Below are 17,602 nucleotides of genomic sequence, written 5' to 3'. Positions count from 1 at the left end.
TTTTATCCATGAGGCATTGTTGTCTCTTTTCTCCTTTGGACAACTTGGAAAAGCAGCAGCTGAAGAGGCTATTTTTGGGCAACAAGGACCCAGAGAAGGTCACATGGCTCACAGGCTGAGTAAAACATGTGTAGGGCTGAGCCTGCAAGACGGGTTCTGGGGGTTGTAGGAGGACCTACTTACTCTGAGAAGGTTGGGGAAAAGACAGGGTCTCCGGATGTGCACTCCCCTAGATGTGCCAAACTCTGGCAATGCACAGATTCATTACTTTTTTAATAGACTAAAAACAACCGAGCATGGTGCAAATTCACAGGAGTCAGCTTCCCACAGGCCTCAAACTGCTGAGTCAGCCCTCACTGTCCTAACTTACCTGTTCCTGCAGCCTAGTGCAGAAAGGCAAACGAAGCTCGCAAATCCCTTGTCTTTTGGGTTCCTGGGTTATTTTCCTCTAATATAAGAAATGCACTGTGAAGCAGGGGAAAGAGAATTCAAAATCCATAGCCATTTAAAAGTATATTCACTTCTTCCAGGTGACAGGTTGAATTGATAATAATGAATTGCTAAGAATTCATAAGAATGATAAGTCTTAGGGAAAATTCCCTTTCTAGAAAAATTGGTTCAGTAATTGCTGAATTTTTACGTTAAACTTTTTAGTCTAGAAGTATTCCTGAGAAACACAGGCCAGAGATTGGTTTTTGGACACTGCTTTCTCCATCCATGTTGGAATCAATTTATAAGTTGCCTTCTTAAGGAAGTTTTCCACGGACAAGTGCCTTCTTCAGCACAGGGCCGCTGGAGCCTAAGTTCACATCACTGCTTCCCTTCAAATGAATACTGAGCTCATAGTAGAAAATTTGGAAAATGTAAAAATGAATAAAAAGAAATAAAAATCACCCAGAGATGACCACCGTTATTGCTTCAGTGGTTACTTCCACACATATAATATTTGTACATTATACTCGTATATAGTCAATTTTGCATCTTCATTTTTTTTCTTTCTCTTAACATGTATAGTGTGAACATTTTCCCCAGGCTATTAAATAGATTTTTATAATTTGTATTTAATACTAGATCATGTTCCACACTTTGGATGCACTATAACTTACTTGCCCTTTCCTTTAATCTTACATGTTGAAGTAGTTTCCACATATTAAGTTTTTATAGATGAGCATTCTTTTGTACTTTTCTTTTTAAAATCACATCTTTGATGAATTCCTACATGAGAAATTACTACATCAAAAACGTGAACTCTTCTAAGTCTCCTGGTACATCTTGCCAAATTGCTTTCCAAAAAGGTCATTCCAATAAGTATTCTACCAGTGTCATATAAAAGTGCCTATCCTATTAAACTTTTGTCAGAAGGGCATATTGTGATTTAAAAAAAAAAACAAAACTTTTTTAATGTGTTAAGTTCAAAATGATTGACATTTTCACATGCATTTCTTTGATATTGAGGATGAATGGTTTACATATTTTTCTATGGAGGCTTTGGTATTTCTCTTACTGAATACATACACATGGGGTGGCAGGAGAAAGGATATTATCCATTTGATTTTTTTTTTTTTTTAATTCAGTTTTATTGAAATATATTCACAAACCATACAGTCATCCATGGTATACAATCAACTGTTCACAGTATGATCATATAGTTATGCGTTCATCACCACAATCTATTTCTGAACATTTTCCTTACATCAGAAAGAATCAGAATAAGAATAAAAAATAAAAGTGAAAAGAGAATACCCAAACCATCCCCCCATCCCACCCTATTTGTCATTTAGTTTTTACTCCCATTTTTCTACTGATTTTTTTTCAATTTTTTAACTTTGTTTATCAAAAAATTAAAAACAAACAGGCAAACAACAACCAAAAAAAACCCACAACGTTTCAAACAAAGCAATGGATTAAGGAAAACAAATAACCTAAAATAACTACTTTGCTTCCAATATGTTCCTACCATACCCCAAGAAAATTAATAAACCATGTCCAAACAGAGGAGTAAGAAAAACAAATAATCTAAAATAACTACATTGCTTCCAACATGTTCCTTCCATACCCCAAGAAAATTAACAACCCCTAAGAAAACAAAGGAATAAGAGAAAAAAAAAAAACTAAAATAACTCTATTGCTTCCAACATGATCTTACTATATCCAAGAAAGTTTACAAACCATAATCATTCCTGAGCATTCCCATAACATTGAGATTACCCTCCATAGTTTATCTGTTCTTATTAGATTATCATTCCCCCTCCACTAATTGGTATCTCTAGGTCCCCTACATTCTACAGTATAAAACATTGTACATTTTTCACAGAATTCACATTAGTGGTAACATACAATATCTCTCTTTTTGTGCCTGGCTTATTTTACTCAGCATTATGTCTTTTTTTTTTTTTTTTTTTAATCTTCATTTTATTGAGATATATTCATATACCACGCAGTCATACAAAACAAATCGTACTTTCGATTGTTCACAGTACCATTACATAGTTGTACATTCATCACCCAAATCAATCCCTGACACCTTCATTAGCACACACACAAGAATAACAAGAATAATAATTAGAGTGAAAAAGAGCAATTGAAGTAAAAAAGAACACTGGGTACCTTTGTCTGTTTCTTTCCTTCCCCTATTTTTCTACTCATCCATCCATAAACTAGACAAAGTGGAGTGTGGTCCTTATGGCTTTCCCAATCCCCTTGTCACCCCTCATAAGCTACTTTTTTATACAACTGTCTTCGAGATTCATGGGTTCTGGGTTGTAGTTTGATAGTTTCAGGTATCCACCACCAGCTACCCCAATTCTTTAGAACCTAAAAAGGGTTGTCTAAAGTGTGCGTAAGAGTGCCCACCAGAGCGACCTCTCGGCTCCTTTTGGATTCTCTCTGCCACTGAAGCTTATTTCATTTCCTTTCACATCCCCCTTTTGGTCAAGAAGATGTTCTCCGTCCCACGATGCTGGGTCTACATTCCTCCCCGGGAGTCATATTCCACGTTGCCAGGGAGATTCACTCCCCTGGGTGTCTGATCCCACGTAGGGGGGAGGGCAGTGATTTCACCTTTCAAGTTGGCTTAGCTAGAGAGACAGGGCCACATCTGAGCAACAAAGAGGCATTCGGGAGGAGGCTCTTAGGCACAACCATAGGGAGGCCTAGCCTCTCCTTTGCAGCAACCGTCTTCCCAATGGTAAAACCTGTGGTAGAGGGCTCAACCCATCAAACCACCAGTCCCCTATGTCTGTGGTCATGTTAGCAACCATGGAGGTGGGGTAGGCGAATACCCCTGCATTCTCCACAGGCTCCTCAAGGGGGCACTACATCTTTTTTTTTTTTCCTTGTTTTTTTTTTTTTTTTTAACTTTCCCTTCTTTTTTAAATCAACTGTATGAAAAAAAGTTAAAAAGAAAACAAACATACAATAAAAGAACATTTCAAAGAGACCATAACAAGGGAGTAAGAAAAAGACAACTAACCTAAGATAACTGCTTAACTTCCAACATGTTCCTACTTTACCCCAAGAAAGTTACCTAATATAGCAACATTTCTGTGAACTTGCTCCTACTATATCCATCAGAAATTCACAGACCATAGTCATTCCTGGGCATCCCCAGAACGTTAAATAGCTTATCTGTTCTTCTTGGATTATTGTTCCCCCTTCCTTAATTGCTCTCTATTGCTAGTTCCCCTACATTCTACATTATAAGCCATTTGTTTTACATTTTTCAAAGTTCACATTAGTGGTAGCATATAATATTTCTCTTTTTGTGCCTGGCTTATTTCGCTTAGCATTATGTCTTCAAGGTTCATCCATGTTGTCATATGTTTCACGAGATCGTTCCTTCTTACTGCTGCGTAGTATTCCATCGTGTGTATATACCACATTTTATTTATCCACTCATCTGTTGAAGGACATTTGGGTTGTTTCCATCTTTTGGCAATTGTGAATAATGCTGCTATGAACATTGGCGTGCAGATAACTGTTCGTGTCACTGCTTTCCGATCTTCCAGGTATATACCGAGAAGTGCAATCGCTGGATCGAATGGTAACTCTATATTTAGTTTTCTAAGGAACTGCCAGACTGACTTCCAGAGTGGCTGAACCATTATACAGCCCCACCAACAATGAATAAGAGTTCCAATTTCTCCACATCCCCTCCAGCATTTGTAGTTTCCTCTTTGTTTAATGGCAGCCATTCTAATCGGTGTTAGATGGTATCTCATCGTGTTCTTAATTTGCATCTCTCTAATAGCTAGTGAAGCTGAACATTTTTTCATGTGTTTCTTGGCCATTTGTATTTCCTCTTCAGAGAACTGTCTTTTCATATCTTTTGCCCATTTTATAATTGGGCCGACTGTACTATTGTCATTGAGTTGTAGGATTTCTTTATATATGCAAGATATCAGTCTTTTGTCAGATACATGGTTTCCAAAAATTTTTTCCCATTGAGTTGGCTGCCTCTTTACCTTTTTGAGAAATTCCTTTGAGGTGCAGAAACTTCTAAGCTTGAGGAGTTCCCATTTATCTATTTTCTCTTTTGTTGCTTGTGCTTTGGGTGTAAAGTCTAGGAAGTGGCCGCCTAATACAAGGTCTTGAAGATGTTTTCCTACATTATCTTCTAGGAGTTTTATGGTACTTTCTTTTATATTGAGATCTTTGGTCCATTTTGAGTTAATTTTTGTGTAGGGGGTGAGGTAGGGGTCCTCTTTCATTCTTTTGGATATGGATATCCAACTCTCCCAGCCCCATTTGTTGAAGAGACCATTATGACTCAGTTCAGTGACTTTGGGGGCCTTATCAAAGATCAGTCGGCCATAGATCTGAGGGTCTATCTCCGAATTCTCAATTCGATTCCATTGATCTATATGTCTATCTTTGTGCCAGTACCACGCTGTTTTGGCAACTGTGGCTTTATAATAAGCTTCAAAGTCAGGGAGTGTAAGTCCTCCCACTTCGTTTTTCTTTTTTAGAGTGTCTTTAGCAATTCGAGGCATCTTCCCTTTCCAAATAAATTTAATAACTAGCTTTTCCAAGTCTGCAAAGTAGGTTCTTGGAATTTTGATTGGGATTGCATTGAATCTGTAGATGAGTTTGGGTAGAATTGACATCTTAATGACATTTAGCCTTCCTATCCATGAACATGGAATATTTTTCCATCTTTTCAGGTCCCCTTCTATTTCTTTTAGTAGAGTTATGTAGTTTTCTTTGTATAGGTCTTTTACATCTTTGGTTAAGTTTATTCCTAGGTACTTGATTTTTTTAGTTGCTATTGAAAATGGTATCTTTTTCTTGAGTGTCTCTTCAGTTTGTTCATTTCTAGCATATAGAAACATTACGGACTTATGTGCATTAACCTTGTATCCCGCTACTTTGCTAAATTTGTTTATTAGCTCTAGTAGCTGGATCGTCGATTTCTCAGGGTTTTCTAGATATAAGATCATATCATCTGCAAACAATGACAGTTTTACTTCTTCTTTTCCAATTTGGATGCCTTTTATTTCTTTGTCTTGCCGGATTGCCCTGGCTAGCACTTCCAGCACAATGTTGCATAACAGTGGTGACAGCGGGCATCCTTGTCTTGTTCCTGATCTTAGAGGGAAGGCTTTCAGTCTCTCACCATTGAGTACTATGCTGGCTGTGGGTTTTTCATATATGCTCTTTATCATGTTGAGGAAGTTTCCCTCAATTCCTACCTTTTGAAGTGTTTTTATCAAAAACGGATGTTGGATTTTGTCAAATGCTTTTTCAGCATCTATTGAGATGATCAATTGATTTTTCCCTTTTGACTTGTTAATGTGTTGTAATACATTGATTGATTTTCTTATGTTGAACCATCCTTGCATGCCTGGAATAAACCCCACTTGGTCATGGTGTATGATTTTTTTAATGTGTCTTTGGATTCGATTTGCAAGTATTTTGTTGAGGATTTTTGCATCTATATTCATTAGGGAGATTGGCCGGTAGTTTTCCTTTTTTGTAACATCTTTGCCTGGTTTTGGTATTAGATTGATGTTAGCTTCATAAAATGAGTTAGGTAGTGTTCCATTTTCTTCAATGTTTTGAAAGAGTTTGAGTAAGATTGGTGTCAGTTCTTTCTGAAAAGTTTGGTAGAATTCCCCTGTGAAGCCATCTGGCCCTGGGCATTTATTTGTGGGAAGATTTTTGATGACTGATTGGATCTCTTTGCTTGTGATGGGTTGGTTGAGGTCTTCTATTTCTTCTCTGGTCAGTCTAGGTTGTTCATATGTTTCCAGGAAATTGTCCATTTCTTCTACATTATCCAGTTTGTTGCCATACAGTTGTTCATAGTATCCTCTTATAATTTTTTTAGTTTCTTCAGGATCTGCAGTTATGTCACCTTTTTCATTCATTATTTTGTTTATATGGGTCTTCTCTCTTTTTGATTTTGTCAGTCTAGCTAGGGGCTTGTCAATCTTGTTGATCTTCTCAAAGAACCAACTTTTGGTGATATTTATCCTCTCTATTGTTTTTTTGTTCTCTATGTCATTTATTTCTGCTTTAATCCTTGTTATTTCTTTTCTTGTACTTGGTTTAGGATTGGTTTGCTGTTCATTTTCTAGCTTCTTCAGTTGATCCATTAGTTCTTTGATTTTGGCTCTTTCTTCCTTTTTAATATATGCGTTTAGTGCTATAAATTTCCCCCTTAGCACTGCTTTTGCTGCATCCCATAGGTTTTGGTATGTTGTGTTCTCATTTTCATTCGTCTCTATATATTTAGCAATTTCTCTTGCTATTTCTTCTTTAACCCACTGATTGTTTAGGAGTGTGTTGTTTAACCACCAGGTATTTGTGAATTTTCTAAGTCTCTGATGGTTATTGACTTCTAATTGTATTCCATTGTGGTCAGAGAATGTGCTTTGAATAATTTCAATCTTTTTAAATTTATTGAGGCTTGTTTTATGTCCCAGAATATGATCTATTCTGGAGAAAGTTCCATGAGCACTAGAAAAGTATGTGTATCCTGGTGATTTGGGATGTAATGTCCTGTATATGTCTGTTAAATCTAATTCATTTATCAGATTGTTTAGGTTTTCAATTTCCTTATTGGTCTTCTGTCTGGTTGATCTATCTATAGGAGAGAGTGATGTGTTGAAGTCTCCCACAATTATTGTGGAAACATCAATTGCTTCCTTTAGTTTTGCCAGTGTTTCTCTCATGTATTTTGTGGCACCTTGGTTGGGTGCATAGACATTTACGATTGTTATTTCTTCTTGCTGAATTGCCCCTTTTATTAGTACGTAGTGGCCTTCTTTGTCTCTCAAAACATCCCTGCATTTGAAGTCTATTTTATCTGAGATTAATATTGCTACACCTGCTTTCTTTTGGCTGTAGCTTGCATGAAATATTTTTTTCCATCCTTTCACTTTCAGTTTCTTTCTGTCCCTGTGTCTAAGATGAGTCTCTTGTATGCAACATATTGATGGTTCATTTTTTTTGATCCATTCTGCGAATCTATATCTTTTAATTGGGGAGTTTAATCCATTTACATTCAACGTTATAACCGTGAAGGCTTTTCTTGAATCAGCCATCTTATCCTTTGGTTTATGTTTGTCATAATTTTTCCCCTCTGTCTATTAATATCCTTTATTGTACCCATACCGAATCTCTTTAGTACTGAACCTTTCTCCAAGTCTCTCTGTCCTTTCTTTGTTTCTCTGTCTGTAGGGCTCCCTTGAGTATCTCCAGTAGGGCCTTGAGTATCTCCAGTAGGGCAGGTCTCTTGTTAGCAAATTCTCTCAGCAGTTGTTTGTCTGTGAAAAATTTAAGCTCTCCCTCAAATTTGAAGGATAGCTTTGCTGGATAAAGTATTCTTGGCTGGAAATTTTTCTCACTCAGAATTTTAAATATATCGTGCCACTGCCTTCTCGCCTCCATGGTGGCTGCTGAGTAGTCACTACTTAGTCTTATGCTGTTTCCTTTGTATGTGGTGAATTGCTTTTCTCTTGCTGCTTTCAGAACTTGCTCCTTCTCTTCTGTGTTTGACAGTGTGATCAGTATATGTCTCGGAGTGTGTTTATTTGGATTTATTCTATTTGGAGTTTGCTGAGCATTTATGATTTGTGTATTTATGTTGTTTAGAAGATTTGGGAAGTTTTCCCCAACAATTTCTTTGAATACTCTTCCTAGACCTTTACCCTTTTCTTCCCCTTCTGGGACACCAATGAGTCTTATATTTGGATGTTTCATATTATCTATCATCTCCCTGAGGTCCATTTCGATTTTTTCAATTTTTTTCCCCATTCTTTCTTTTATGCTTTCATTTTCCATTCTGTCATCTTCGAGGTCACTGATTCGTTGTTCAACTTCCTCTAGTCTTGTACTATGAGTGTCCAGAATCTTTTTAATTTGGTCAACAGTTTCTTTAATTTCCATAAGATCATCCATTTTTTTATTTAGTCTTGCAATGTCTTCTTTATGCTCTTCTAGGGTCTTCTTGATTTCCTTTATCTCCCGTACTATGGTCTCATTGTTCATCTTTAGTTCTTTGAGTAGCTGCTCTAGGTGCTGTGTCTCTTCTGGTCTTTTGGTTTGGGTGCTTGGGCTTGGGTTATCCATATCGTCTGGTTTTTTCATATGCTTTATAATTTTCTGTTGTTTTTGGCCTCGTGGCATTTGCTGAACTTGATAGGGTTCTTTTAGGATTTGTAGACCAATTGAAGTCCTTATCTCTAATTTATCAGATCTACAGCTTCGTGGAGTACACTTTCTCTAACTAACCAGCAGGTGGCGTCCACGAGCCACCTGTTCTCCACAAGCCAGTTCTCCCCTGCTTAGCCTTTTTGGTGAGTGGGGGAGTGAGTCTTGTGGGGTCCAATTGGTGTACCAAGCTTGCGTGTGTAGTTGGTGTTGCCTGCCCTGTATATGGGGCGTGTTTCTGGGCAGTCAGGGAGGGGGGGGGGTGGCTCTAACAATCAAATCTCCCTGGTGATCCTAGAGTTTTAAAGCTGCTGCAATAGTCTAATCCTTCAGTTCAGTCCTGCCACAGTTTGTCTCTGCCACTGACCCACAAGTCCTTGGTATTGGCGTATGGCTCCTGAGACTTGCAAGTGGGCCCCTCTTCCAGGCCATGCACCCCGGGTCCTCTGTTGAGGGATGACTGTGCTATGTCACAGGTGAGTGCCGTCCCCCCAGGGCAGTTCTGGGCTGGTGGGCTGTGTAGGGAGGCTCCCAGTCTGCTGAAATGATGGCTGAATGGGGCTTTGTTAATTCACACTGCTCTACCTTCCCAACTCTGGGACTATCAGCTGAGGTTGCAGGGAAGGCTAATGTCCACACCCAGTTTTGTGGTGTGTGCCTGTTACTTGAAGCACTTCCGTCACACTGGGTTGTCTGGGGCAGTTCTGGGCTATGGGGCTGGCGATGGGCAGGAGTGTTTCCTTTCCACCAGGATGATGGCTGTGGGCGGACACCCCCCTTTTCTTGGGAAGTTGTGGTGTTTAGTGAATTTTCTCAGCCACTGGATTATTGCGTTTTGTCTCAGAGCTCTCCTAGTTCTGCTCTTGACTTGACCTGCCCAGATAGTAAGTCTTTGAAGCTTTCTGTATTGGGCTTCTTAGAGTAATTGTTTTAGAAAAAGAAAAAAGGATTAAAAAAAAAAAACAAAACAAAACAAAACAAAAAAACGGGCCCTCCTCGGAGATCTAATGGGTTATTGAAATGCTAAGAGACAAAGCAACCAGGGCCATTAAGGAAAGGTCCACAGGGCAGAGAGATCAGCTTTTCTTCGGGATTTGCATATGCGCCTCAGGGCCCTTCCCCTTTCTATGTTCACCAGAACTCCAAAAATCCTCCGCTTTTATTTTGGAGTTTTTCATGTTGGTTTTTTTCTATGCCTGTCTCCTCTCTGCTGGGCTGGCTGGTCTCAGATTCTCTGGTGTCTGGTCTCAGTGTATCTATGGTTGGAGTTTGAATCAGTAGAATGAGTTTCCGATAAGAGCAGCTACTGCAGTTCTCCCTTCTCCTTCCCGGAGCTGACAGCCCCTCCTCCCCCGGGACTGAGCCTGGCAGGGAGGGGCGCAGGTCCCCTGGCCGCAAAAACTTACAGATTTCGCTGATCTCAGCAGTTCCACGTTTTCATGAGTGTTGTATGAAGTATGCCCAAAGTCAGATTGCTCTGTGGTGTCCAGTCCACGCAGTTCCTGGCTTTCTACCTACTTTCCTGGAGGAGTAACTAAAACATACAGCTCACCAGTCTGCCATCTTGCCCCGCCTCTCCCCATTTGATTTTTTAATTTGTTGAAAATAATGTCCCCAGTTTATCATTTGACATTTTTTTGTTGATTTTTTCCCAACATATAGAAGTTTTCAATTAAATGTAGTCAATATGTGATCCTTTTCTTCCTGATTTCTCCCACTGATTTTATGATTCAAGATTCTGTGATGGTTAGGTTCATGTGTCAACTTGGCCAGGTGATGGTACCCAGCTGTCTGGTCAAGAAGCACTGGCCTAACAATTGCTGCGAGGATGTTTGTGGCTGGTTAATAAACCAACAAGCTGGTTTATTAAATCATCAGTCAATTGACTGTAGCTATGACTGATGACTCACCAACAGGCATGTCTTCCACAATGAGAGAATGCAATTGGCTGGATTTAATCCAATTAATCAGTTGAAGACTTATAAGTGAAACAGATAGAGGACCTTCACTTCTTCTTTGGCTGCCCAGCGAAGCATTTCCTGAGGAGTTTGTCAAACATGTTCGTCGAAGATCCCAGTTCATTTCCTGAGGAGTTCGTCGAAGTTGCCGGTTCGTTTCCTGAGGAGTTCATCAGACATCTTCCTTGGAGTTGACAGTTTGCTGACTGCTCTACAGAATTTAGACTCGTGCATACCCACAGTTGTGTAAGTCACTTCTATAAATTTTATAGTCATAGACACCTCTCATTGATTCTGTTTCCCTAGAGAACCCTAACTAATACAGATTCCTTGCCCATTTTTTTAAAATTCAGTTTTATTGAGATATATTCACATACCATACAGTTATCCATGGTATACAATTAACTGTTCACAGTACCATCATATAGTTGTGCATTCATCACCCCAATCTATTTTTGAACATTTTCCTTATACCAGAAAGAATCAGAATAAGAATAAAAAATAAAAATAAAAAAGAACACCCAAATCATCCCTCCCATCCCACCCTATTTTTCATTTAGTTTTTGTCCCCAATTTTTCTACTCATCCATCCATACACTGGATAAAGGGAGTGTGATCCACAAGGTTTTCATAATCACACTGTCACCCTTTGTAATCTACATTGTTATACAATCTTCTTCAAGAGTCAAGGCTACTGGGTTGGAGTTGGGTAGTCTCAGGTATTTACTACTAGCTATTCTAATACATTAAAACCTAAAAAGGGTTGTCCATGTAGTGCATAAGAATGTCCACCAGAGTGACATCTCGACTCCATTTGAAATCTCTCAGCCACTGAAACTTTGTTTCATTTCACATACCCCTTTTGGTCAAGAAGATATTCTCAATTTCATGATGTGGAGTCCAGATTCATCCCCAGGAGTCATATCTTGCGTTGCAAGGGACATTTACACCCCTAGGAATCAGGTCCCACGTAGAGGGGAGGGCAGTGACATCACCTGCTAAGGTGGCTTAATTAGAGAGAGAGAGAGGGTCACATCTGAGTTGCCCACTTTTGAGTCTTAAAAAGTTGTTTAAACAACCCTGAATTCTGCTTGATTTGTTTTCCTTCTGTGTAATATGGAGTGAAGTTCCAATTTAATATCTTTTTCTCTAAAGAGCCAATTACTCAACCCCTTTGTTTCTAAAGGCCTTTCTAGCCAGATATAGTTTCTTCCAGAATAGAGAATCTCCCTTGTAATTGGCCATGGGAAGAGTTAACCTGACATGGCAGATTCAGCCAGCAAATGCAGAGACCTAGAGAGCAGGAGGACCATCCCGGAGTTGAAGGAGTGCTAAGAGTGGTGCACCATTATCTCTCGCCCCAGGCTCCAAAGTTCATGTGGGTAGAAGGAAAAGCGGATTTACAGATCTGGGCTAAGTGCCTCTTGGAATGCCTTTTCCTGCCAAAACTGGCAGCTTCCAGGCTGCCTGGCTTGTTGCAGGTGTTCCCTGTGGCTGACCATTGTTACCAGTTCCCGACATGCTCCATTGTAGAGCTTCCTAATTAGGAAGACCAATTGTTCACCAATGCTTTGAGGCCCCAGCTTCAGCCTTAAGGGATTAAAACCAAAATAACAACAACAACAAAAAAACACACCTGGATATGAGCTCCATTCCTGGTCCTTTAAACCAACCCGGCCACCCTCACCCTACCCCAGCGAGTGCAAGAAACCCTGCTTTCGGCAACAGTACCTGTCCCCAGTATTTACCCAGGATCCCGTTTGCACTTGGAGTCTTTGTTCTTGATTTTCCAAGCTTTTGACTCTCTGCCTGTCATCTTTTGATGCCTGCTGGCTTTGCAACTGTTTAGATTTTGCATTTTGTTTCTGTTCTTTTTTTAATTTTTTTAACCAGAGAAGTTGTAGGTTTACAGAAAAATCATGTAGAAAATATGGCATTCCCATACCCCCTCCCATTATTAACACTTTGCATGAGTGTGGTTCCATTGTTACAACTGAGGAAAGAATAATATAATTGAACTATTAACTAGAGTCCATAGTTTACATTAAGGAGTATTTTTCCCCATATACCACCCTATTATTAACACCTTGCACTAGTGTGGTACATTTGTTAATTTCTAAAACACATTCTCTGCCAGCTTCCATGAAGGATTCCTTCCCACCCCACAGCCAGCTTATTTGTGGGGAAATGTAGTTGAAGATGACATTGGAGAGCAGGGCAGGGGGTGGGAGGAACAAATACTTTATAGATAAAAGAAAATTAGGTAGGGAAAGCATAATTTACCCCAGTATAAATAAGACATTTTTTTCCCCAGAGAGGCAGGGCAATGAATGGCTTCTTTTCCCTTCTTTCAGCACAGTAACACGTAGGGTTTTCACCCATCCTCGTGATTGAAGGGTGGTTCTAGGAGGTGCCAATCCTTACCTCTTGGTCCTGGAAAGAATACATACATAGAGTGCCTCGAAAGACACGTGCACTCACAGCGAGTGTGTGCCCCTCAGGCCTGGCACCCTCATCCTTGTGGAAGCTTTAGTGTGACGATGGATATGGAAGTGATTCCTCTGCTTGTGTGTCCATACAGAAATGCCCCTGCCCATGGGGCTGCAGATGGCACCCCCATTCCCACCCCATGGCAGTGGCCTGATGGCTTTCTTAGAACTGTTTAGAGTCTCCCCACCTCTTAGGCAGATGGGACTTACACGATGGATTGTCTTAGCTGAGAACATAAGAACCTAGAACATGTGTCTGAGATTTTGTTTTGCTTTGTTTGTTTTATCGGGGGCCCATGGCCATGTCTTGCCACTGAGTCCAGATGGATGGATGACCAACAGCTGCAGGAGTAAGTGCCACTTGAGGCAAACATTGTTAACACCTGAAAGCAATCACAGTTTATTGTTTTGCAACTGTTTCAGATTCTCTTCTCACTAGCCTGGTACCTCCCTTGCGTTCAATGTTGCAATAACTTCAGGTAAAAGACATCCCAAACCCAGTCCCAGTGAATTTTCACCAGGTGCCACAGTATCCCCTCTGCCAAGAAAGGAAGCACATAGGCTATGGAATGACCTGTGTAGAAGACAGAAATGGTGGCAATTTGCCTGAGTCATGGCAGCTTGCATGCCCTTCCACTTACCTTGGCCAAATAATTAGGAAATACTGGAGAGATGGCAAAACAGAAGGGACAAGGGACACATCTCTGCCTGATGATCAGTGTAGGTCTCACTTTGTCATGGAAGGACACACAACAGAAACATAATTGCCTACTCAGCCAGATGAACAGACTCAACCCCAGTGATCAATATTTCACCTGAGGAGGCACGCAAAGACTTTCACATCCATTCCCATCCACATCACCAATTTGGCATGTGAGAATGAGAGAATGTATTTCAACTCACTGTAGTCGACTTTCTGCACAAATAAACTTCCAGTTCAAAAACAGCTTTAAACACTTCAAAAGGCAGGCATTATTAAAGTCTTTTATTAGCCAATGTTATCTAGGTGGGTCATTGTGTTGCTCTACCCAGAACTAAGATGCTATTCTGCCCAAGATGGAGACATTATAAAACCTAAGTTAGAGGATGTGTTTTCACTGCTGGAAACCACTCCCAGAGTCCTTGCTGTGGCCTGGGAGGCCTCCTTGCTCTGGCCCTGCCTGCTTCTCTGACCTCATCCTCTATCACGCTCACCTTTTCAGTCTGCTCTACCTACATGCCTATTCCTTCTGAACATTCCAGCTCAGGACCTTTGCACTGCTCTTCCCTTGGTCTGGAATATTCCCTCCCCAGGCTTATTTGGACCCTTTCCTCACTTCATTCAGTGACTCAAATGTTACCTCCTCAGAGAGAATTGCTCCTGATTACTCTCTTAAAATGGCAGCCTCTCTCACTCTTGATTTTCTGCTTTATTTTTCTTCATAGCACTCAGCTCTATCTGACATTTGACTCACACACACACAAATGCATGTTTTTTTTTTTTTTTTTTTTTTTTTTTTGTCTCCTCTGCTAGAAGGTAACTCTATGAAGGCAGAATAATTTTTTTGTTCTCCTCTGTGTTTCCACCACCTTGATCAGTATCTAATAAAGAGTAGATATCCAACATATCTACAGGTAACTTTAAAATATTTAAATGTGAATACCATAGTTTACACAAGTCCAGAGAAAAACTGCCTTCCAAAACCCCAATTAAAATCATTTAGCATCTGTCATAAAGGGCTCTGAGATTATCATAAGAAAACAGCTTTTAATTCAATCTGCAAAGGATTGTATAAGAAGGAACATCCTGGGAAATAGCATTTAAGGGACTTATGTGTTCTGATCTTTCACCCCATAGTTAATGACCTCATTGAAGTCATTTAAAGCAGGAATTATCTCCCAGATAAGGACACTGGGACTCTGTGAGATTGTAACTTGCATATCGTGATGTGTATTAAAGGTAATAGACCCAGAAACTCAGATCAGTCTGAGTCCGAGAGCCAGGCTGCCACACTGCCTCTCATGGGATATTGTTATAGATGTTCAATATATAGTAACACAGCTCCTAAGAATTGCAACTTGTTTCTAGGTTTTCTGATACCCACCCTGTCCAGCAAATGGCACCATTCCTCATTGAATGAGAATACAAATAATTCTTTTCCAGGGTTCTTAGGAGAATTAAATGAGATAATGTATGTAAAGCACTTAGCACAGTGCTCGGCTCAAAGAGGTTTTCAATAAATAATAGCTACTATTTTTCATCTGCTAAGTGGAGAGAATAATAGCATTCGTTAACTCAGTTTTGAGGATCGGCTGAGACAATGTATGTGAAAGTATGAGGCTGGGCCTCCTCTGAGCAGTCCTATTTCTAATTTTAAGATCCAGGAGCCTATTTTTTTCAGAGCCTGGTCCAAGGTTCTTTACGAAAGAACATTAACGATCTCTTTTAAAAGATGTCTCTCACTTTTGTTGCTTTTAGACTGCACTGTGTTGGGCTTATGGCTAACTTCTCATCTGGAAATCTGTGCCCCACATTGGCGGAGAAGCTGAGCAAAAGTCACATCCACCACATTCTGACTGGGGCGGCCATGCCCGGTGCCCTCTTGCGATCTACCCGAAGAAGCTGAGTTGTGACGCCGCGGCACGGACCAATGAGAACAAGTTTGGCCCTCTGCAGTTTCCGTCCGCTCACTAGGAGGCGCTGCGGCGGCCGCGGCAGCGCTCTGGGGTGTCGCGGGTTGTGGCGGTGGGGCTGGCCGCTGCAGCTCGTGGCCATGGAGTGGGGTACGGAGTCGGCGGCCGTGAGGCGGCACCGCGGCGGATGGGAACGCCGTGAAGGCCAGGCAACGGCGCCGCAGCCGGGGAGGGAAGACCCGGCGCAAGAGCTCCTGGTGGACGAGAGCGGCGGCGGCGCTAGGATGCGGAAGCGGAGCCCGGGGCGCGGCGGCGGCGGCGGCGGCGGCGAGAGCCGTAGCGCGGGGAACAGGCTGGCGGAGGCGCGTGTCGCGCTGGGGCTGGTGCTCTACCTGCTTGCGCTGCGGACGCTCGTGCAGCTCTCACTGCAGCAGCTCGTGCTGCACGGGGCCGCTGGGAGCCATGCGGAGTTCGACGCGCGCCAAGCCAGGTACCAGCCACTCCCGCCTAACTCGTCCGGGTCTTCCCGTTCTTTCGCGGCTCCCGCACGGGCTCAGGACGGTGCACCTGTGTGCACGCCTCCTTGTGGAGCCTCCCAGGCTGCAGGTTGCGCCCAGCTGCTTGTAGAGTGAGGTGGCCCTGCGCTTCCCTCTTCTGAGTTCCGAACTGCGGTGATGCGAGGCTTGCGTGGCCCCGTTAGGCTTGTGATGTAGATCGGGGGTGGCGGAGTGGATTGCGCCTGCTTTTCCTTTCCTTTCTTCCTTACCTGCTGTTGGTTGGTTGGTTGGTTGGTAGCTGTCTTCTCATCTCCTGGAGCAATTTCCACCTAGGTTAGCCTTCCTGCTTTCCAAATGAATTGAAGTATTGTGGAATTTGTGTTTCATAAATTCGTGTTTTGGGGGGTGTTAGAAGGGGATAGCTCAGCGATCTTTAACTTTTTGAGGTCATTATCCTGAAGTCCGAAAGCTATGGAATCTCTCCCTGGAAAACCGCAGACTAAAAATTTTGCACACAATTTCGGAAGTTGTCAGAGCCCTGAAACTTGTCCTTAGGCTTCTGGATTAGTGACTTTCTAAAGTATGATTTTTTCCCCTTAATTTAAAAAAACGACCTTTAAGTGTGTTAGGAAAGTTGATTAAGCCAACGGTATTGTAACCTAAGTGTATCAAAGCCAAAATTGTAAGCTAGCAGAAAAAGTTTTTTACAGCTACTGCATTTTAAAAACTTTTTCTTTGAATAAATACAGTGCTGAAAGCTTATTTTCTTAAGGACTTTTGGAACACAGCCTCCCCTCTCCTCCCCTCCCATTCCTACTTGGAATTCAGTGAAAAGACAAAAAAAAAAATTCTTTGTGTTAAGGGTAGCGTTCCTTTTGGCATGAATTGTAGGTATTAAAGGCCTTGTGTGTGCACAAGGAGGGCTAGGTCCATTCTTTACAATCAAAAGGTTTTTTTCTTTTTTCCCTTTTCTCACAGTTAACCTCTTGACTTGCGTGTTTGCTCACTGGTTTCAGCTGGTGATTCTTAGAATCAGTAACTCTCTCCTAGGGTGACTCAATGAAGTTGTAATCTGTTCTGTTCATCCTTCAGCAGTCACAGATTTTGAATATAATGCTTAGTCTTTATTGGTTTGATATGGGGATTGGGAAAAGCTGGGATTGGGGTGGGTGGAGGAAACTTTTGAAAGCATCAACTCATGGACAGCAGAATGAAATGAAGGTACTTTGAAGCTGTTTTTCACAGGGTGCCTGAAATAATAAAAGGCACCTTTTGTTATGTGAGAGGTCAAAGATAGAAGCTTTTGAGATTGGGGCTGGGGGTGGGGGAGCTCAGTGGAAAAGTTGCTCTATGCTAAATGTTAGTTTTAAGCCTAGCAAGTTTTTGTCAT

General features: G+C 41.2%; 1 protein-coding gene across 4 annotated transcripts in view; it reads left to right on the top strand.

The window, feature by feature from the left end:
* Window positions 1-15,819: 15,819 nt before the first annotated feature.
* The window catches only part of ERMP1 (endoplasmic reticulum metallopeptidase 1), a 160,631-nt gene continuing 158,848 nt past the window's right edge, over window positions 15,820-17,602 (top strand). For all 4 annotated transcript variants that reach the window (XR_005210620.1, XM_037797279.1, XM_037797278.1 and 1 more), the window contains exon 1: window positions 15,820-16,205. Coding sequence is in view for 3 of the 4 variants with exons in the window: in XM_037797279.1 (XP_037653207.1) it covers window positions 15,856-16,205 (350 nt within the window). In the remaining variant the exon portion in view is untranslated. The remainder of the gene's footprint in view (window positions 16,206-17,602) is intronic.

Source organism: Choloepus didactylus, chromosome 10 (genome assembly GCF_015220235.1).
Source record: "Choloepus didactylus isolate mChoDid1 chromosome 10, mChoDid1.pri, whole genome shotgun sequence".
Lineage (NCBI taxonomy): Eukaryota > Metazoa > Chordata > Mammalia > Pilosa > Megalonychidae > Choloepus > Choloepus didactylus.
This window is presented reverse-complemented; position numbering and strand designations above follow the sequence as displayed.